The following is a 22,388-nucleotide window of genomic DNA, read 5'->3' as shown; positions in this document are numbered from 1 at the left end:
GTGCGAGTAAAGCCTCAGAAGATGATGAGGACTACGTGTTCAAGATGAGAGACGGAGGGACCGGTACCCAACGACATCCAGGAGAGGGGTCTGATGGTGGACACGGGGGCTACCTCTCATATCATCACGGACATAACCTTGTTCAAGAGTTTCGACTGCGTGTTCAGGCCAGAAACGCACAGTGTCGAGCTGGCAAACGGCACCCGGTGCAGCAGGGTCGCTCAGTGGAGCGGAAATGCTAAGGTTTCCCTCATCGACAGCGGAGGAAAGCGACGCAAGGCGGTGCTGAAAGATGCTTTGTTCGTACCGTCGTACCCCCAAAGCATCTTCTCAGTGAAGGCAGCAACCACATGTGGGGCTACGGTTGTCTTTAAAGAAGATACAGACGCCCTTATATCCAGAGACGGTACCAGATTTAACATTCACGTATATGGCAGGCTGTATTATTTGCATACTGAAGCTGAGTCTAATGATAAGTGTAATGCATGTCACGACATACAGATATGGCACGAGATATTAGGCCACTGTAACTATGACGATGTGATGTTCTTAAGTTGCAGAATGTTGTTGAAGGTATGCAGATCAAGGGCAAAACAGGCAGACCCGAACAAGAGTGTGAGGTGTGTATTCAGGAAATTTTGCCCAAACCAGAAATAGGGACCCTGATACCAGAGCAAAGGCTCCCTTACAGATGGTACACACAGACCTCACAGGTCCAGTAGCCACAGAGTTAGTAGATGGTTACAAATATGTGCAGTCATTTACTGACGATTACTCGAGCGCAGTGTTTGTATATTTTCTAAAGAAGAAAAGTTACACAGTACAGGCTATGGAAAAGTTCCAAGCAGATGTATCCACATACGGGAATGTGAGGTGCATCAGATCCGACAACGGAACAGAGTTTACGTGTGGTGATTTCCATGCACTGTTGAGGAAAAACAAAATCAGACATGAAACGTCAGCTCCGTATTCCCCACACCAGAACGGTACTGCAGAGAGGGGTTGGCGTACTCTTTTTGAAATGGGTAGGTGCATGATAGTTGAAAGTGTACTACCAAAGCAGCTATGGCACTAACGCAGTACAAACAGCAGCAATGATATGCAACAGGTGCTTTAACAGGCGTACAGGGCAGACTCCTTATGGGTTGCTGACAGACAAGAAGCCTAATGTATGTAAAATGGAAAAGTTTGGGTCTGTATGCTACACGTACAAACAGGACAAGGGAAAACTTGATTCCAGATGTGACCGGGGGCGTTTTGTAGGTTATGACAAGAACAGCCCGGCGTATTTGGTGTATCATCCAGATACGAACAAAGTACAAAAACACAGGCTAGAGAAGTTTGTGAGCAAGGCAGCGGTAGAAAAACAGACATAGACAGGTGAGCCAGATCCAAGTGATGGCTATGACAGTGTGAGACCCAGGACTAGTGAGACCACATAGAGTAGGAGTACAGAAAATGCTCCAGAGCCAAGTGTACGGAGTAGAAGTGCACATAGTGATAGTCCAGGTGCAATAACGAGGTCTAGTGACCATAATTAAACACAACAGAGTGTGACAAGTGGTGAACCCGAGAGCAGGAGGTATCCGACTAGAGAAAGAAGAACACTGAGTTACTTAGATGACTTTGTAACTGAAGACAGTGATAGTGATGAGGTTCGTATCACGGTAGACTACTGCTGCAGAGCGGTGTGTGGCATTTCACAGACTTTTGGGGGAGCAATGGAGTCAGCTAAAGAATGGGTAAAAGCCATGGATCAGGAAAATCCAGTCCTTGAACGAGAACAAAACCTTTCCCCCGACAACACTGCCAATAGGCAAGAAAACAGCGGGGGGTTGATGGGTTTACTCTATCAAGACTGATGTAGATGAAAAAGACAAATACAAAGCGCGGTTTGTGGCCAAGGGTTACAGCCAGAGAATGGAAGTAGACTATGGGGAGATGTTTTCACCCACGGCAGACTTGACGGGTGTAAGGGTGGTGCTACAGAAAGCAGCACAGGAGAATTTACTCCTGCACCAAATGGACGTAAAAACAGCGTACTTACACGCTCCCATAGACTATGAGATCTACATCAATCCACCAGAGGGTTATCAAGAGAAAGAGGGTATAGTTTATAAGTTAGAGATATCACTTTATGGTCTAAAACAAATCCGGGCGAAGTTGGAATAGGGTTTTGCACTATTGTCTAACTGAGGATGGGTTCACACAAAACCCAGCCGACCACTGTGTTTATGCCAAAGAGTCAAAAGAAGAAAAGGTGATCATAATCATATGGGTCGATGACTTGATCATTGCAGCAAGCAATAAAGAGAGACTGAAAAAGGTGAAAGAGATGCTTGCAGAAAAGTTTAAAATGAAAGATCTGGGCAAACTCAAACATTTTCTGGGTATTGATTTCAGTCAGTCAGATGGGTGTGCAAAGATGTCACAGCAGAGGGACACTAACAGGATACTACAGCGTTTTAATATGCAAGACTGTAGGACCAGAGAAACATCCTGTGAGCAAAAGCTAGAGTATACTGAGGATGCAGTAAAGATGGAAGATGTCAGGATGTACAGGGAGGCTGTGGGAAGTCTTATATACAGTGACAGATGCAGTACCACGGGATACTGTGTGAGCCTTAGTCAGAACAGCTTCCTTGTCTCGTGGAAGACTAGAAAGCAGCCTACTGTTGCGCTATCCATATGTGAGGCGGAATATATGGCACTGGCTTCAACCATACAGGAGTGTTTATACCTAGAGCAGTTACTGGGAGGTATAGATAACTACAAGTAGTTATCTGATAACATAAGTTCTACTGATGTACAACTATCTACTAATCAGTAGATATCTTCTACTGAAAACATGATTGCTGATGTAATGACCAAACCTGTAATTAAGTTGAAACTGAAAAGGTTTGCAGGTGCTCTTTTTGGAGATTGATATGTGTATGACAGGGGTCCACATTCATTCAGTTTTTTTTTTTTGCTTAGAGTATAGCAACCTGAGTACAAGTGGGGGTGTTAAAATATGTTCATTATGTCCTCAGTTGTATATTACGTAATGTAATGCTGTACTGTTCTGTATGGTGCATCCCGTGGCATGAACATACGGGGGGCACTAAGGTGCTGGCTATAGAGGACGCGTTTGCGTCATTATGTTTGTGCCGGTTGATTTGCCATAGTTAAAAACTGAAGCTGTCAGACCGTGAGACTGATGTGTCTGTAGCTCAGACATAAATATGCCAAGAATGGCTAAAGATGATTCATCTCTATCGTCCACTCTTTTCCTCTGAATGCAACGCTAGCTGCAACAATAGTGTAACATAACTCAACAACATAACATAAAGGTTCATTTATGTACAGGCAACATGCGTTGAATAATGGAGAATAAAACATTGCAGTCAAGTTGAAAAGAATTTCCCATCATTTGCACCGATAGGCTTGTGGGCAGCTCGGTGAGCCGAGTTCGAGTTCCAGCTCAAGGACCTTTCCCGATCCCGTCCCCGCTTTCTCTTTCCCACTTCACTTCGCTTTCTGTCTACTCACTGTCCTATCATAATAAAAAGGCAAAAATGCCAATAAATCATTAATAAATAAATAATGCCTGAGTAGGGGAGAACGGGGGCGAAAGATGCCTAATTGGTAAAGACCTGGGGTTAGGTGTTGATAGACCACACTTGTGAGTGACTGACCACAGCAAAAATATATCTGTCTAAAACATCATCTTTTCAAATTATGTTTTTCTGAAAAAAATTGTACTTTCGCCCCTGCTCTCCCCTTAATGAGTAAAATAAGGGTATTTAGTTTGCCGTCCGAGGGGATTGAGGGCTCCAAGCTTGAAATTTAGCCTAAACCCAAAGTATTCCCAGCTGGGAATAGGAACCAGCCGAGCGTGAGGAGTCTGGGTGGTGTTTTTTTTTGTATTCATCATTCAGTGGCTCTGAACTGTCAAAACACCTCTGAAAATGCATGCTACAGATTCACATCCGTAGCAAGCATTTTGAGAGGTCAATTCAGAGCCATGTACAAGCAAACGCCAAAATCCAGAACTAATCAGATCAATTGGTTCACAGAAATTGGTGGTCTTTTTAATGTGTGGCTCCAGATTGCTAGCAAAGCATCAAACTGAGCCACTGACATCTGTGAAGTAAACTCTGAATCGCTCTGGATGGACCAAATACCCCCCCCCCCCCCCTTTTTATGAAGAGAGGACATCAAAATCATCCTCACTCCCTGAAGGCTCCATTTTGTATTGTTTTGCGAATTTTTCCGCTACGGGTTAATTAATTGCCATCGGACTCAGTGTGCAAGGTTTCTGTGTGTGATGAATTTGATAGGATGACAAATACGAAAAAACGCACACAAAAAATTCGGACTGGTTGAAATTGCAACACATAAAGACCTTAGTTTACCACTTTAAATTGAGCATGTTTATAATTTCTAAATGAATTTGTTTTAGGGGGTATCAAAACAAAAATGTCAGTGGGATATTTTTTGCAACACTTTGCCAGAACTCTATTATCTGCTTTGGTGACCTAGCGATTGTTGTAATGACCTTGGAAAGACCTTCATAAAGGTCAGAAACTGAGAAGGATCTGATGCACGTGAGGGTTTAATGCCCAACCGTTTCAGACAAGTGCCCAAATGCATCCTCTATGTTTAAGTGCTTCACGTCCTTGGAAGCCTCAACTATTTTTTTGGGAAGGTCATTGGAGAAAACATATCCTACTCCCAGCACATATGTGGGGTATTTCGGTTCGGGGTACAGCTCCTCTGAGACGTAATATTTAGATTTTTTTGTTTCTGATGACATGCTGGTTCCACATCAAAAAACCAGTGATGTAGTTCTGTCTGGGTGTGTTGGGTGCCAATAGGAGAGTCATCAAGTTTTCCAGATTTAAGTACATGTCAGAATCGACCTTCATACTGAAATTGTCTTGAGGACAACGAGTGGCCAACCAGTCCATGATCACCATGGTCTTTATGGTCAGGTTGAAGTACGAGTCCACAAAGTTGCTCTGCAGTAAGTCTCTGTGTTGTCGGCTCTCTTCCTCCAGTTGCTGTTGAGCTTTTTCAGAGTCGGATCCTCCAGTCAAACCCACCAAGAACAGAGTCATCACTGCTTTTCCCTGGACTGTGCTCTCACTCCCCCACGTGCTCCGGATGGCGTTACGAGCTTCTACCTGATGGGGCGCCACAGGGACCATCAAGACCAGGAACGGAATCTGCTGACATTTATCAGGGTAATCAAGAATGAAATGATAGTTGCTTGGATGAGCTACATGATAATGCACTGAAATGGGTTTGGTGCTAATGGATGAAGTGGGTTTGTTCAGTGTAGTAGGTGTTTGCATGATTTTCCAGAAAGAATGTTTGCCAGACAAGCCCTCAGTATAGGACCAGTGGTGGAGAAAGTACTGAATCTCAGTACTTAAGTAAAAGTACAAATAACCAGAGACAAATTTACTTTAGTAAAAGTAGAAGTACCACAATGAAAACCCTACTTATGTAAAAAGTAAAAAGTACCTGAAAAAAGTACCTGATTTTAAATGTACTTTAAGTATTAAAAGTAAAAGTACTTGCATAACAATTTATTATCTTAATGTCTATATTCTAATAATTAGGGCTTTAACAATATGCAATATGAAACCGAAATCGCGACACTCAGATCCACGAACCTGTGTCACGGTGTGAGAAGGCAGAATTGCGACACACCCCTTATTTGAAGTTAACATTATACAATACATAGACCTACACCACAAAACTAGTTGAGGATAAATTCTTTAAAATTGGGGAATCCCCGCATTATGGACGTGACATTTGCAGTAAAAACTTGAAATATAAATTTTCAGAAAATGCATTTAATAGGCTACATATTGAAACTGTTTATATATCCATACTTCCTTAATAAAGGAGTCCAGACATTAGCAAAATATCAGTCTATAGACACATGCGTTTTATATTTAATATGAGGGAAATAGGCTACACATGCGTTACGGACGTGACACAAAAAAATCTTTAATTTTTAGGTGGCCAAATATTTTTAGTAATTCTGTGAATTACACTGCGCAAAACAAAATTAATACTACCCACCGGATAAAGAAGGGTTGGCACTCCACAGAACATAACATATTCATTTTATCTTTTGTGTTCGCATTTATGAAGAAAAAACAATGTTACGGACGTGACCGCTCTGAAAGAGGCACTAAAAGACTGCTTTAAAACTTTCACAGAGACCTCAAACAGAAAGCGCAAAGCCTTTCTTTAAAGTGAATTTCATTTTGTATTAATTGTATCTTAATTTTAATCAGCTTCATCAACCAATTGCCTGGATTTAATAAATAAGTAAATATAGGCAGACAATAGATAATCACGACACGGAGGCGCCGGCGTGTGAACTGGAGCTCGTCTCATAAATGAACCGAAACTCAGTGTATAAGGTGTATATATATATGCTTAAGGTGTAAGCGTATAAGGTCAGCGTATACTTGCCTCACAGACCTGAGAAATATATATATATAGAAAGCTTGAAATGTCTTCTTTTAAACAGAGCAATTCAAAACGAAAGAAAACAGACTGCTATCTGCTTATGTAATCCTTAAGAAATGTGCATTTCTCTCTGGCGTGTTCACTACTGCAAAGATCGCGAGTCAGCATCGTCAACTTCATCTTTGCAGCCGACACTGACACAGAAAACACTTGTTTATTAATAAACAAAATGTCTCCTTGCTATATTTTACATGTTCCTAGTCATTTTTGACGGTTCTTTGCGACAGCTTCTAGGTGCTTTATTGGCAGCGCCACCCTTACATGTTACATGAACGCTCATCACCATATCATCACCGAAAACATGGAGATTTTTTTCAATCTCTGTTTTGGCAGGGTGCAAAAAGTAACAGAGTAAAAGTCAAAAGTATGCACTATTGATTCTACTTAAGAACAGATGCATGAAAAATGTACTTAAGTAAATGTTAAAAGCACATCTTAAGACTTCCTGGGCATCTTCATGATGGGTGTTTGAGCATTACCTAGTCTAGGTTTTTTTTTTTCTTTGTACTGTTATTTGTGTTTAGTTATTGTAAACCACTTTGGGCAACAGCTGCTGCAATATAAAATGAAACTCTTCAGGCAAATTAATAAAATAAAAGAGACTTAAAGTATGCGATTTATTTGTTAAACAGGAAAAACATCCCAACAAAATCAACACCGCATGCATGGCCACATTCTTTATGGCCAGGAGGACCCCCCCTTAGGGCCAGGACATGGGCCATCAGAGTGAGTTTTTTGGCAGTTTTCAGCACATACTGCAGGCTTTGCTGGTTCGGCCGCAGGCTTCACCACAGGCTCTGGAGGACCCTCCTTAGGGCCAGAACATGGGGCATCAGGATGAGTTTTTCAGCAGTTTTCAGCACATACTGCAGGCTTTTCTGGTTCGAATGCAGGCTTCACTGCCGGCTCTAGAGGACCCCCTTAGGGCCAGGACATTGGCCATCAGGGTGAGTTTTTTTGGCAGTTTTCAGCACATACTGCAGGCTTTGCTGGTTCGGCCGCAGGCTTCACCAGAGGCTCTGGAGGACCCTCCTTAGGGCCAGAACATGGGGCATCAGGATGAGTTTTTCGGCAGTTTTCAGCACATACTGCAGGCTTTTCTGGTTCGGATGCAGGCTTCACTACAGGTTCTGGAGGACCCCCCTTAGGGCCAGGACATTGGCCATCAGGGTGAGTTTTTTGGCAGTTTTCAGCACATACTGCAGGCTTCACTGGAGGCTTTTCTGGTTCGGCCCCAGGCTTCACTGGTTCAACCGCAGGCATCAGTACAGACTCTGGAGGACCCCCCTTAGGGCCAGAACATGGGGCATCAGGGTGAGTTTGTTGGCAGTTTTCAGCACAAACTGCAGGCTTTGCTGGTTCAGCTGCAGGCTTCACTGCATGGATTCAGTTAGTCAGCTTTAGTCAGTCCGTTTTGCAACATTCAGTCTTAGATGTACAGTACAAAACACGCAAAGCATGAACAGAAAATTGTACTTCGAGAAAGAATTGTATTTTAAGTGTTATTCATCTATTAAATTTGTAAAGCAATCCTGTGCTTGAAACTGTGCCATCGGCTCAATACTCAATACACGGTGAACGATAAAATACATCCAACTGAAATAACAAGGCTGACTCAAACACTAATAGAACATAAATACCTGTTAATGGAGCCATACACTGACGTCCACATCCATTGCTGCAGCATTTCTCATGTTTCGGACAGTCACTATCTTAGGAACACAACTCTGCACAATTTCCTCCTCCAGATTTTGTGTTTGGACACTGTCCTGGCTTTGCTGTGATACAGACACATGGCAAATGAAAAAAAGTGGTCAAAGATCAGAGTAGATTTTACAAGAAAATACTACTATTTTTACTAAATTCTACTTTATAGTTTCACATTTAGGTTAGTTTAATTAACATTGTCCTCCAGAGCAGTCTCAATCACAAGTACATCCTCCACGGCATGACCGACATCTTTACTAGACACCACAGGAGTGTTGTTGTAATAGTTTCAGTATTTATAAGTCAGGGGTTTCGCAGTGTGCATCTCAAACTTGAAAATATTCATACATTTATCTGTTTCAAATCAAGTAGAAATACCATTTATAACTAAACTGACAATTAGTTTCAAAGACACAGAGTGCCATTAAAACCTATCCAACTACTGGTGAGATGTGTTATAAAAGTACAATGCAGAAAGAAGACATCCATCAATATGTTGTTCATAAGTTTACTATTACAACTAATTGTACTGAACATCATATTTTGTAAGGCATTTATTTATGCATTTCTTCAGGCGGTGTAATGAAGCTAAAAGATCTTCTCACCTATGACTCCAGCATGGTTTGTGCTCAAACATGCAGACAGACACAATAAAACAACACCCAACGAGCCGTACACTCGAGCTGTCATCCTCTTGACCTGTGATCTCACAATCAACTTTACTGGAAAACGCACTGAATTAATCAGTCAGTAGGAACAGTGAGGCACACAAAACTACACCAAAAACAGGTGCTGCATAAATTGCTGTCCAAAGATTTATAGATCCAAGGAAGTCTGGGTAACTCCAACCCTGATGAAACTCACCTGCGTGTAGCTTTCTAGTAGCCTAATCTTGAAGACCTTGATTAGCTTGTTCAGGTGTGTTTGATTAGGTTTGGAGGAGCACTGCAGTCACGCCAGATGACATAATTAGAAGATTGAGTGTTTCTATGGCAACACTATCAATGAAAAAATGGTCAGGTGGTACAGCGATCACATGGTACAAGTCGGAGCTCTCAGAAAATTGCACCTTTACAAGTTGTTGCTATGAATAACCTCTTACATCTAAACTCTACAGGAAATGGATCTCTACATTGCATAAATCTGTGTAGAACATGAAGAGACACAGCATACACAGACACAGGGGCATGTCTAGAATTGGAAACTGAATTACAATTGCTGATTGACTTGTGATGCGGATCCAAATAATTATGACTAACAACAATGTTTTCAAGCAACTAGGGAATACAACCATGCTTATATCAACGCCACTTTATTTAAACATCAAAATCATACATCTAAAACATAAGTTATCTATGCGAACAGTGCGATGTATCTTGCTATACATCCCCAGGCGTGATAGACTTTGGAAGCACCTATTACACCTCAGCTTACAGTTACAATCACAGCTCATGATAAGGAGCCCACCCCCTCTCTATATATACAGCTATGAAACCCAAAACGGCATTCTAAGCACGCTCTTCCCCTGTGTTATGCGAGTAGGGAAGCTTGGTCAGATACCTTGCTCTGTTCCCAGAGAACCGGGGTTACGCAAGTGACCTAATGTTCTCTTTCAAACACTATTTAAGGCCATACAGTTGATGGGGCTCTAGCGCTTTGGATAGTGTTTATAACCTTCTGCAGAAGCCCGAATGTGTTTAAATTGAACCCTTCACTGGCGTAGACACAAAGATCGACTTGTTCCAGGTTGTGGGTAAAATATTTGCCAGTGCAGTGCATCTGACAGTGCAGGTCCAGCTGGGCAATCGCTGCCTGCCACAGCCTCACCGGCCAACGAGGGGCTATCAGAAGGATAGATCATTGGTTTTCTCTTACTCTGTCCAGGGTGGGAGAAATTAGACTCAGCGGTGGGAATGCATAGCAACACGTTCGGCCACAAATGTGCCAGCATATCCACACCCAAAGGCACATTTTCATCCCTGAAAGAGAAACATACAGCAGACACTTTGTGTTTGCCTGCAAGGCAAAGAGATCTACGGCAGCCCTGCCACACATACCCAAAGTTGATTCTGGACCCCAGATTCAAGAGATGAGACTTGAGCATCTCTGTGTCCCTTTCCACACACTCCCGTGAGTGAGCGCATATCAGAAAATCGTCCAGATAAGCAGATATTCTGGGCTCATTGTGCCTCAGCGCTGTTAACACTGCCTCTCTGCACCTGCTGAACCCGTGCAGAGTTAGGCTGAGCCTGAATGGAAGAATAAAAAAAATGTGTACACTTCGCTCTGAAAGGAAAAACTGATATATTTCCTGTGTGCAGGACAGATGCTTATAGGACTGAGTTTGATTTACAACATTAAACATTGTGTGATGGTGCGTAACTTGCTTGAGAGAGAGAAATAGATATAAGCCATAGTAGACAATGATAATGTAATTGTGAACATCAGAATGAATCTTGTTTTAATGTGACACGGAGTCAAATCGCATCTGAAGAAGGAGAAAGAGAAACATTAAAATAATAAATAATCTCCCTTGGAATAGTTTTTGCCACAATCAGTCCTAATTATTTCGAAAGATTGAGTAGCACAACACTTATTTTTTCATGCAATGTTTTCGCTGAGTAAGTTTTAGCGGCAGTCTGCAATTTTCTGTGGAGTTTTTGTATGTATTTGAAGGTCAATTATGTTATGAAGTTGATCTATCTCATGAGTAAGCTGCACAAAAAGTGACCGTGCCGGTTTTTCCTGTCTGACTTCCATTGAAACCTCTTTCACAATGTTTTCTGAAATATGTAATTGTAGTATTCTACATAACAACATATGTTTTTAAAACAAAGAAATATGCATTTTTGGGAAACATAGTTCATCTTTACCTTCATGCATTTTGGTCAGTAGTGTATAGTTAGTATATACTCAGGCATTGTTAGGGGCCAAGCACTGAAGGTGCGGAGGCACCTATTGTATCTGTTCCCGTTCTTATTATTATTCTTCCATTTCTTCTTCTTCTTCCGCTCTGGGAGTCTATGGCGGCCCATAGCAAATTTGGAGTCTCCAACTCAATCCCTCTAGCGCCACCAACTGTCCTAAGTTCCACTCATGTTTATGCTAATAACTTTTGAACCATAAGGGCTAGAAACAAAATTCCTTAGCTCAAGCCGATTCGAATGCACCCTATGACGTCATTTTCCGTCAAAATTTGTCCGCCATTTTGAATTTTTTGAAAAACCTACTTTTTCTCCTCCTAGGCCGTTGCTCCAATTTTCACGAATATTTAACCAGATCATCTCCAGACCATGCCGACAAAAAGTTATGGAATTCAAGTTGATTCGTCAAAATGTTTTCGATAAACTCACAAACAAATTTTACGTAGCGCTTGCGAAAACAGACATAAGGCTGTATCTCCACAACGCTTTATCGTATTCAGACCAAACTTGGTACATGTCATCACAAGCATGACCTGAGGCTACATGCTGCGTTTTGGCGCATTTATCCATATTGACCATTTTAGGCGTCGACCATTTTGAATTTTGTACCAAAATGCTGTATTTTATGAACGAATTGTTACGAAACTCGGTATGGGTCATCAGTACGATACCTTGAAGCATGAGAAGTTTTGAACCAGCAAATTAAATTTTAAAATGCTTATAACTCTGGCTGTGGTTGACTGATTTTCATCTCATTACATTCCTGAATCCTTGCCGAGTTAAACAATACCACACATGCTAGGTTTCGCCTTACGGTTTGTGTTTAGCGCTTTTAAAGCACATTTGCCAATATCTTCGAAACCGTTAGAACAATCGAGACGAAACTTCCAAAAATGCTAATAACTTTTGAATAAATCTGCCTATTGTAATGCCACTGGCCTTAAGGTTTGTCATTGTAACCTAATTCTGACCACATCACATCAATTTTGTAACTACGCCACCTATTGGTCGAAAGTGATAATTTTTTCATATTTTTAGTTAATGTATATGATTTTTCAGCCATTTTTTCTGAATTCATCTTTAAATGTCTTTAATTGCTCCTTGCTGCAGTTGGCCTGACACTCCCAACCATGTTGGCATGTCTTCTTCGTCTTCTTGTGCTTGGTCCCGATGATTGCTGCTTGCAGCTATGTTTTCCACTTGTTATTGTTAACTATGACTAAAACTATTAAAAATCATTTTTGTGATTGAAAAGTGGAGATAAAGCTAAAAGCTAAAATATAAAATATTAGATGGATTTCTTTTTTAAACCCAAAAAAACAGAAACTAATAAAAATGACAATGACAGAAGCACACAGTTAACTTCAGGGAATTTGACATTTTAAATCTCATTCAAAATGTTAATAAATACTATAATAGTATATAAGAAACTGATTTTATTTTCAATACATTAAAGAGTTTTTAATAACTGTGAACATTTTCAGGTATAACAATGAACTATGGGATCTTATGTGAACTTGACAATTCCAAGCTTAATCTAATTAAGTTGCAATTACTTAAAAATGTCAGTCTTCTGAACTTAAAACTAACAAGTTTTTCCTGAGTTCTGTCTACTTACTTAAATTGAGGGAACCCACTGCCTTGTAGTAACCACAACTTATCGTACATGAGTACTTATAATTCACTTGAGACTGATTTGATGTAATCTCATTTTATAAATTTCTTTGAAAGTCACAAAAATTGTAGGCTATACAATTCTTAAAAAATACAAAACTGTTCAAAACAACATTGTGTTTATTCCCATACTTCCTTAAAATGCACAAAAAACCCTCTTCTCTGAGAATAAATGACATTTTAAATTGTCAATCTGTAATTATACTATTATACTTTCAATTTCAATATATTCAGAAAAGCAAAAATTGTATTCAACTAAGTGGAGAAAGCACTTTTTCACATTAAAACACAGAAGGTTCTACTGATGCTGTAAAACACATATGGGTAGTCAAGAAGACTCCTAAGTGACTTTTTCACTCTGTACATGCTACCCTTGGGAGATATCATTTGGAAGCATGGCATTATGCTGATGATACTCAGCTCTATATTTCTTCACGCCCTGACGAATCCTACCAATTCACAAAATTAACGGAATGCATAGCTGATATGAAAAAATTGGATGACTAGTAATTTCTTAATTCTGAAAAAACAGAGATTCTAATTATTGGACAAAAAACATCCTCACGTAATAACCTACTGTCTAACACTTGATGGCTGCTCTGTCAAGTCTTCGTCGTCGGTTAGGAACCTGTGTGTGCTCTTTGATACCAATCTTTCATTTGAAAGTCACGTGTCTAGTATCTGTACCACCGCATTTTTCCATCTTAAAAATATATCTAAAATACGTCAAATGCTCTCATTGACAAATGCGGAACAATTAGTTCATGCGTTTATGACCTTAAGGCTAGATTATTGTAATGCTCTACTGGGTGGTTGCCCTGCACGCTTAATAAACAAACTACAGCTAGTTCAAAACACAGCAGCTCGAGTTCTTACCAGAACCAGGAAGTATGACCATATTATCCCTGTTCTGTCAACACTGCATTGGCTGCATATTAAACATCGTATACATTTTTAAATATTGCTGATTACTTACAAAGCACTAAATGGTTTAGCTCCGCAGTACTTGAGCGAGCTCTTAACGCATTATAGTCCTTCATGTCTATTGCGATCTCAAAATTCCGGCCAGTTGATAATACCTAGAGTATCAAAATCGACCGCTGGCGGTTGATCCTTTTCCTTCTTCCTAACATTGTCCGGGAAGCAGACACACTCTGTCAGTTCAAAGCTAGACTAAAAACACATCTCTATGGCCTAGCATACACATAACACTTTATAAACTTCTATAATTCAATATTAGGCTGCATAGTTTAGGTCAGCCGGAACATGGGAACACTTCCCATAAATCCTGATGAACTCGTTACATCATAAGAAGAATGGTGTCTGCACTAATATTAGTCTTTCTGTTTATCCCGAGGTTTACCACAGTCCGCCGGATCCAGGGCGTATCCAGATCTGATGAAGGACCAGCGCCTGGGCGCGATGACAACACAGTCCTGAAGTATCAACTAGTCTCTCCCCTGTGAAGGCCTCCTTCCCTTCTCTTTACCTCTGTATAGATAAAGCATTGTCGGGATGATTCCGGTTCACGTGGCTATGCGGAAGCATTAGAAGTTCTGTATTATAAATTTTAAGGCCAGACAAGTAGTTTGTTGAGGGTTGGTTTGTAGGGAAGGACTACCTGCGCGCATATATTCACACCTGCGGACATATATTCAAACGCGCATACCTATAGACTGAACTCGTAATACGCATGTGCACGCCATCAGCGTTCTCACGGGTTTGCGTTTTTTAAGTTTGCGCAGAAAGAACTTAAGAGTTTTCTGTTAAAACGGTGTCGTGTTACCGGCCCCTAAGTTAATAAATAATGATCGTTGCGACTGAAGTGAATCAATCAAAACTAACTTTAGCTGGACAATAACTTTATTCTTGAGCTGCTGTTAAGACAAAACAATCTCTGTTACTTTAATTTCCTATTATCAATGTAACGCCACTTTGGAACAATCTACATTGTTAAAAGCATTATATAAATGAAGATGACTTGACTTCACTTGACTAAAACCAAATCAAAAACAATCCCAAAAATGTCTATTGCCTCAGCAATCCGCCCGAAGACACTGTACACCAGGGATGGGCAACTTCGATAGTGACGAGGGCCAACATTTTTCTCCTTCATACCAAGGTGCCAAATTACTAATCCACACTCACACCTTTTACACCGTCTTACTCAATTGACTTTTTATTAGGGGAATTCAACAATGTATTTTTTTTTTTTTTTTAAGATTTTTTTAACTATAAAACTTGTGAAATTATGCTAATACAAATAGGAAACTTTGTTGTCAGTTATAGCAATATAAGTCTACTCCAACAAGCAAATGTAAACATCTCAATTGCATTGTCTGTAAATTTGCAACAAACAAATGTACAGATGTCCTAGGCTATTTTTGATTACAAGCCTAGAGAACATTCTCAACAGTTAACAAGTGCTTTTTCAAAAAATAGTAGGCCTATTGGTATTAATCTAATCCACATCCACATATTATCATGAATAAAAATACTATTTTTAAAAAAAGTATAAGAACATAATTAAGTGCACACATTTCTGTCATGCATTTGGCAAAAAGGATTTTGTTGACTGCATTTTACCTTTGCAATCAAAGACAGGTGCAACTCATGCGTCACCTGTATACTTCTCGTTCTGTTCGCTTAACCATTTCATTCCGTGCTGATCCGAGCCAGCTGGTACGGCTATGGTTTCGTTTTCCACTAGTGGCGATAGAGCTTTGGGTGCTAAGCCTTTTCTACATAAATGCAATGAATATTTTGATTTATAGATTTTAATCTGCGATGACATGATATAAAGGTTCATTTATATACAGGCAACATGCAATAATGGAGAATAAAACATTGCAGTCAAGTTAAAAAGAATTTCCCATCTTTTGCACCGATAGGCTTGTGGGCAGCTCGGGTGAGCCAAGTTCGAGTTCCGGCTCGAGGACCTTTCCTGATCCCGTCCCCGCTTTCTCTCTCCCACTTCACTTCGCTTTCTGTCTACTCACTGTCCTATCATAATAAAAAGGCAAAAATGCCAAAAATAAATCTTTAATAAATAAATAATGCCCGATTACCTGTGGCAGTTGTTTTCACAAGTTCACACTTACGAATGATTGAGTGAGAACGGGGGTGAAAGTAGCCTAATTGGTAAAGACCTGGGGTTGGGTATTGATAGACCACACTTGTGAATGACTGACCACAGCAAAATATCACTGTCTAAAAAATCATCTTTTCAAATTATGTTTTTCTGAAAAAAAATGGTACTTTCGCCCCTGCTCTTCCCTTAACGAGTAAAATAAGGGTATTTAGCGTGCCGTCCGAGGGGATTGAGGGCTCCAAGCTTGAAATTTTGCCTAAACCCAAAGTATTCCCAGCTAGGAATAGGAACCAGCCGAGTGTGAGGAGTCTGGGTGGTGTTTTTTTTTTGTATTCATCATTCAGTGGCTCTGAATTGTCAAAACACCTCTCAAAATGCATGCTACAGATTCGCATCCATAGCAAGCATTTTGAGAGGTCATTTCAGAACCATGTACAAGCAAACGCCAAAATCCAGAACTAATCAGATCAATTGGTTACAGAAATTGGTGGTCTTTTTAATGTGTGGCTCCAGATTGCTAGCAAAGCATCAAACTGAGCCACTGACATCGTGAAGTAAATTTTGAATTGCTCTGGATGGACCAAATATTTCCTCTCCCCCCCCCCCCCCCCTCTTTTTATGAAGAGAGGACATCAAAATCATCCTCACTCCCTGAAGGCTCCATTTTGTATTGTTTTGTGATTTTTTTAATTAATAGGCATCGGACTCAGTGTGCAAGGTTTCTGTGCGTGACGAATTTTTAGGATGACAAATACGAAAAAACGCACATGAAAATTTCGGATTGGTAAGATAAAATGTTTTGTGAATATGGCCTCTTTTGTGTAAATGTATACAAAAATAAGTTGAAATTGCAACACATAATGACTTGAAATTACCACTTTAAATTGAGCATGTTTATAAGTTGTAAAAAAAAAAAAAATTTAAGGGGGTATCAAGACAAAATGGTCAGTGGGATATTTTTGCAACACTTTGCCAGAACTCTATTATCTGCTTCGGTGACCTAGCGATTGTTGTAATGACCTTGGAAAGGTTGTGACTTTTAGAATCCTTCATAAAGGTCCGAAACTGAGAAGGATCTGGTGCACGTGAGGGTTTAATGCCCAACCGTTTCAGACAAGTGCCCACATATGCGTCCTCTATGTTAAAGTGCTTCACGTCCTTGGAAGCCTCAACTATTTTTTTGGGAAGGTCATTGGAGAAAACATATCCTACTCCCAGCACATATGTGGGGTATTTCGGTTCGGGGTACAGCTCCTCTGAGACGTAATATTTAGATTTTTTGTTTCTGATGACATGCTGGTTCCACATTAAAAAACCAGTGATGTAGTTCTGTCTGGGTGTGTTGGGTGCCAATAGGAGAGTCATCAAGTTTTCCAGATTTAAGTACATGTCAGAATCGACCTTCATACTGAAATTGGCTTGAGGGCAACGAGTGGCCAACCAGTCCATGATCACCATGGTCTTTATGGTCAGGTTGAAGTACGAGTCCACAAAGTTGCTCTGCAGTAAGTCTCTGTGTTGTCGGCTCTCTTCCTCCAGTTGCTGTTGAGCTTTTTCAGAGTCGGATCCTCCAGTCAAACCCACCAAGAACAGAGTCATCACTGCTTTTCCCTGGACTGTGCTCTCACTCCCCCACGTGCTCCGGATGGCGTTACGAGCTTCTACCTGATGGGGCGCCACAGGGACCATCAAGACCAGGAACGGATTCTGCTGACATTTATCAGGGTAATCAAGAATGAACTGATAGTTGCTTGGATGAGCTATATGATGATGCACTGAAATGGGTTTGGTGCTAATGGATGCTGTGGGTTTGTTCAGTGCAGTAGATGTTTGCATGATTTTCCAGAAAGAATGTTTGCCAGACAAGCCCTCAGTATAGGATTGAGTCTGATTTACAACATTAAACATTGTGTGATGGTGCTTGAGAGAGAAATAGATATAAGCCATACTAGACAATGATAATGTAATCGTGAACATCAGAATGAATCTTGTTTTAATGTGACACATTAAAGCTCTATCCGGAGTCAAACCGCATCTGAAGAAAGAAGGAGAAAGAGAAGCATTAAAATATTAAATAATCTCCCTTGGATTAGTTTTTGACACAATCAGTCCTAATTATTTCGAAAGATTGAGTAGCACTACACTTATTTTTTCATGCAATGTTTTCGCTGAGTAAGTTTTAGCGCCAGACACACACAGCCAGTGACAATAACACCATTCTAATAAAAGATCAAATTGTTTGCTATTGGTATTAATATCACACACACACAAATTACCATTTGTCTGTGCAGTTTCTGTATGTATGTGACAGTCAAATATGTTCTGAAGCTGATCTATCTCATGAGTAAGCTGTACAAAAGTGACCGTGCCGGTTTTCCCTGTCTGACTTCCACTAAAACCTCTTTCACAATGTTTGCTGAAATATGTAATCAACATATGTTTTTTTAAAACAATGAAATATGCATTATTGGGAAACATAGCTCATCTTTACCTTCATGCACTTTGGTTAGTAGTGTATAGTTGGTATATACTCAGGCATTATTTTCACTTGTTATTGTTAACTATGACTAAAACTATTAAAAATCATTTTTGTGATTGAAAAGTTGAGATAAAGCTAAAATATAAAATATTAGATGGATTTCTTTTTTAAACAAAAAACATAAACTAATAAAAATTACAGAAGCACACAGTTAACTTAAGGGAATTTTACATTTTAAATCTCATTCAAAAAGTTAATAATCCTATAATAGTATATAAGATACTGATTTTTTTCAATACATTAAAGAATTTTTAATAACTGTGAACATTTTCAGGTAAAACAATGAACTATAAAAGGTATTATATAAAGATCAGCAGAAGTATAAAGTATCAAAATATGACTAATTATAACCTCATATTTACTTATAATTGTTCAGTCTATTATGGGACTATAGTTACTGCATGGTGTTCATGAAAGTGTTGATTTTATAGCATGAATGAAAAGCACATAAACAACAAATAAAAGCAGGGACCATACCTCTTCCACATGCTTCCAAATCCAAATGTCATGACTGCATATCTAAATGAACTACTAGAACATGCATCAGTTTTTTGCATAGATCATATTTTCATAAGTAGTTAGCTGGGTGGAGCTATGCATTGAAATGACTGCATTTGTGATGCAACACTCTGAATCTCCTTCCGATACTATTATAAGAGGAGCTTTCCACAAATTCCATGGTTTATGGTGACTATTTGCTATGTTTGATGAACTATTACTTTAAGTTTAGAAGTTTAGAAGTTCTTGAAACAAACGATCTAGAACTTGAACTACTGATGACTTACTGCGGAGTCTCGCCTCACATAAATATGTGTGCTTCTTCTAACTAAACTGCAAGAAAAAACGTATATATACGCACGCACATACATACATATGACCCCAAAAGTTGGGATATTTTGTAAAGTGCAATAACATTAAGAATCTGTGACTTGTTAATTGTCTTTCAAGTTTATTTAACTGACAGAAGTACGAAGAAAAGGATTCCAATGTTTTCACTGAACAACTTAATTTTATTTTGTAAGTATAAACACATTTTGATGGCTGATACACACTAGTTTACCAGTTTACCACTGTCACATCACCTTTCCTTTTAATTGCATATATATACATATTTTTTTTTCATTTGGGAATTGAGGATAATTGTTTAAGTTTCGCAAGTGGAATTTTTGCCCAATCTGCTCAATATGTGGTCATCATTGTCTGATTCTACTTTTCATGGTGGGTGATCATACATTTTCAATAAGAGACAGATCTGGACTGCAGGTTAGCAGTGAAGAACATTCCTTCAATGGTGTAGAGTGTCTATGAAACCACTCTGTTGTAGCACGTGCTGAATGAAGCCTGTTGTCTTCGGAAAGACATCATGATGCCAGTAAATGTCTCTGTATAATTCCAAATACGCCTCCACGTCAATTGTACCTTTACACAAATGCAAGTCAACCATGCCGTTTGTACTGATGCATGAACATACCATAGCAGATGTTTGCTTTTGCACCTCTCGCTGATGAAAGGCTGGATCGTCCTCTTCGTCTTTGGGACTGAGAACTCATGGACTCATCTGACCATAGCACACATTTCCACTGTGTTTTGGACCATCTGAGATGAGCTCGGGCCCAGAGAACACGGCAGGATCTCTGCACTGAACTGATTCAAGTGGCACTCCTTGATGCAGCAGCAGGCTGTGTTCAGTGACATGGTTTTCTAAAGAACTCTTGAGCACATGTGGCTGTATTTATCACAGTAGCATGATGGCTTCTCATGTAATGCCATCTGAGGGCTCAATGGTCACGCACATTCAACAGGTTTCCTGTCTTACCCGACACAGACTGAGATTTCTCTGGTTTCGCTGAATCTCTTCACAATATTAGGTAGGAGATGCAAAGACCTAAATTCTTTGCAATCTTGCATTGAGACATGTGATTTGTGAAATTTGTGACAATTCTCTCATGATATTTGGCATAAAGTGATGAGCCATGACCCATCTTTGCTTGCAAAGACTGAGATGCTCCTTTTACACTCAATCACGACACTCACCTATACTACCAGTTCACCTGTGTACTGTTTCAAAAGAGTTTAACTTAGATATTCTATAAGCTTTTCAGTTTTATTTTGCCTCTGCCCCCACTTTCAAAATGAAAATTTGTTTATATTTACAAAATACAATTAAGTTGTACAGTGAAAACATTGGGAATCGTTTCTTCGTACTTTTGTCAGTTAAATAAAGTTAAAAGAGAATTAACAAATTCTGGATTCCTGAATACTGAATATAGGCCTAACTGAACTGACTTTATTTTATTTTTCCAAATGTCCACATTCCAATGAAAGATCCACATTTACTGCCTGGGAAATGCCATATTTAATCAATAAAAACAATAAGAATAATAAGACACTACAGAGCTGTTACCAATCAAATTAAATCACTAACACCAAAATGTATACACTGCAGAGGTGCCGCAGAAATTGCTTCTGAATTGGTACAATTACAACTGAATAAATACACCTTCAAAAATGGAGTACAGGTTATAAAAATACACAAACTTTTCGGAAAACATACCTCAGGTGCGTCATGATGTTTTTTTTTTCTGTAGTAGGCTATGACTACAAGAAACTTAAAGACATTAAAATGTTAGTAGGTTGGTAGCCTATTTTCATTGGTTGCCATGGCGGAATGTACTTTGTCTCTCGAGTTGTAGTGCTGTTGTTTGTTAAACAAATGGGAACCAATCAGAGCCGCAACCAGTTTACATTTTATGTCCGCAACACAACAGTCTTCGTGTTCACGCGCGCGCACATATGAAATGGAATAATGCCGCGTTCCAGGCAACCTGTAACCCGTGTTTTTCCAACTCGTAACTGGGAGTACATCGATCTAGTACGAGTTCACGGGTGGGAAGTCACGGGTTTGACTGCCGTTCCAGTGCACTTTCACGGGCGTAAGGTTGGAAAAACACGGGTTACAGGTTGCCTGGAACGATGTACTCCCAGTTACGAGTTGGAAAAACACGGGTTACAGGTTGCTTGGAATGATGTACTCCCAGTTACGAGTTGGAAAAACACGGGTTACAGGTTGCCTGGAATGATGTACTCCCAGTTACGAGTTGGAAAAACACGGGTTACAGGTTGCCTGGAACGCGGCATAAGACCACATTCTTTAATAGATTATAATTCAAACGAAATAGATGTTAAGGAAAATGAATTAACATTTTGCGTATGATGAAATTCTTACGAAATTTAACCATTACATGGTTTAAAAAAAAATCCATTGTTTTTGTAGTTAAACCACGGTAAACACAAATTAAACATTGTTTTGCTACACCAACCATAGTGTAACCATGTTATTTGAAGTACAACTGGTTATACAAATGGTAATCAATCGGCAAAAAAAAAAAAAAAAGAATAATAATAAAAATAAAATAAATGGTTCCTACAATTTTACTAAAATAAAACTATGGTTAATTTTCGTAATACACAGAATGAACATTATCAAAACACAATGGAAATACCACACACACGAGTCAATGAAAGCACCAGGGTAGAACTGCAAGCAGGTGGGAAAACACTGAATAAACTGTCCACAAAGTGTAAGGAGATAGTTCAAATAGGAATTTGAGGCAAGTTCAGTTTATTTCGACATCATATTGTGGGTGAGTTTTTAAAGTATTTTTTGTCTCCCTCTGGTGACTGAATACTGTGATTCTCTGATGAAGAATAATAGAAGATTCTAGCCAGCAGGGCGGCGCTCTGACACAGTGAACGATGCTTTAATTTCATGCATGATTATACAGTCCCCTCCAAAAGTATTGGAACAGTGAGGCCAATTCCTTTCTTTTTCCTGTAGACTGAAAATATATGGGTTTGACATCAAAAGATGAATATGAGACAAGAGATCAACATTTCAGCTTTTATTTCCAGGTATTTA

The 22,388-nt window shown here is 39.5% G+C and overlaps 1 protein-coding gene, 1 long non-coding RNA gene and 1 pseudogene across 3 annotated transcripts; all 3 read right to left on the bottom strand.

Annotated features, from left to right (window-relative positions):
• Window positions 1–4,503: 4,503 nt before the first annotated feature.
• Window positions 4,504–5,339, bottom strand: LOC308702201 (beta-1,3-galactosyltransferase 2-like; annotated as a pseudogene). The gene has a single exon. The product of its transcript is annotated as a beta-1,3-galactosyltransferase 2-like (transcript).
• Window positions 5,340–6,589: 1,250 nt separating this feature from the next.
• On the bottom strand, window positions 6,590–9,111 carry LOC308701749. The gene is made up of 3 exons (XR_014031499.1): window positions 8,847–9,111; window positions 8,175–8,312; window positions 6,590–7,910 (listed from the first exon to the last, which is right to left on the bottom strand). It is a non-coding gene; the product is annotated as an uncharacterized lncRNA (long non-coding RNA).
• A 7,764-nt stretch (window positions 9,112–16,875) lies between these two features.
• On the bottom strand, window positions 16,876–17,766 carry LOC308702200 (beta-1,3-galactosyltransferase 2-like; the record flags this gene model as incomplete). The annotated part of the gene is made up of 1 exon (XM_081384867.1): window positions 16,876–17,766. The coding sequence occupies one exon, from the start codon at window positions 17,764–17,766 to the stop codon at window positions 16,876–16,878; it is 891 nt and encodes a 296-aa protein (XP_081240993.1).
• Window positions 17,767–22,388: the final 4,622 nt, after the last annotated feature.

Source organism: Scardinius erythrophthalmus, assembly GCF_964197995.2.
Source record: "Scardinius erythrophthalmus genome assembly, chromosome: 14".
In the NCBI taxonomy this organism is placed as follows: Eukaryota; Metazoa; Chordata; class Actinopteri; order Cypriniformes; family Leuciscidae; genus Scardinius; species Scardinius erythrophthalmus.
This window is presented reverse-complemented; position numbering and strand designations above follow the sequence as displayed.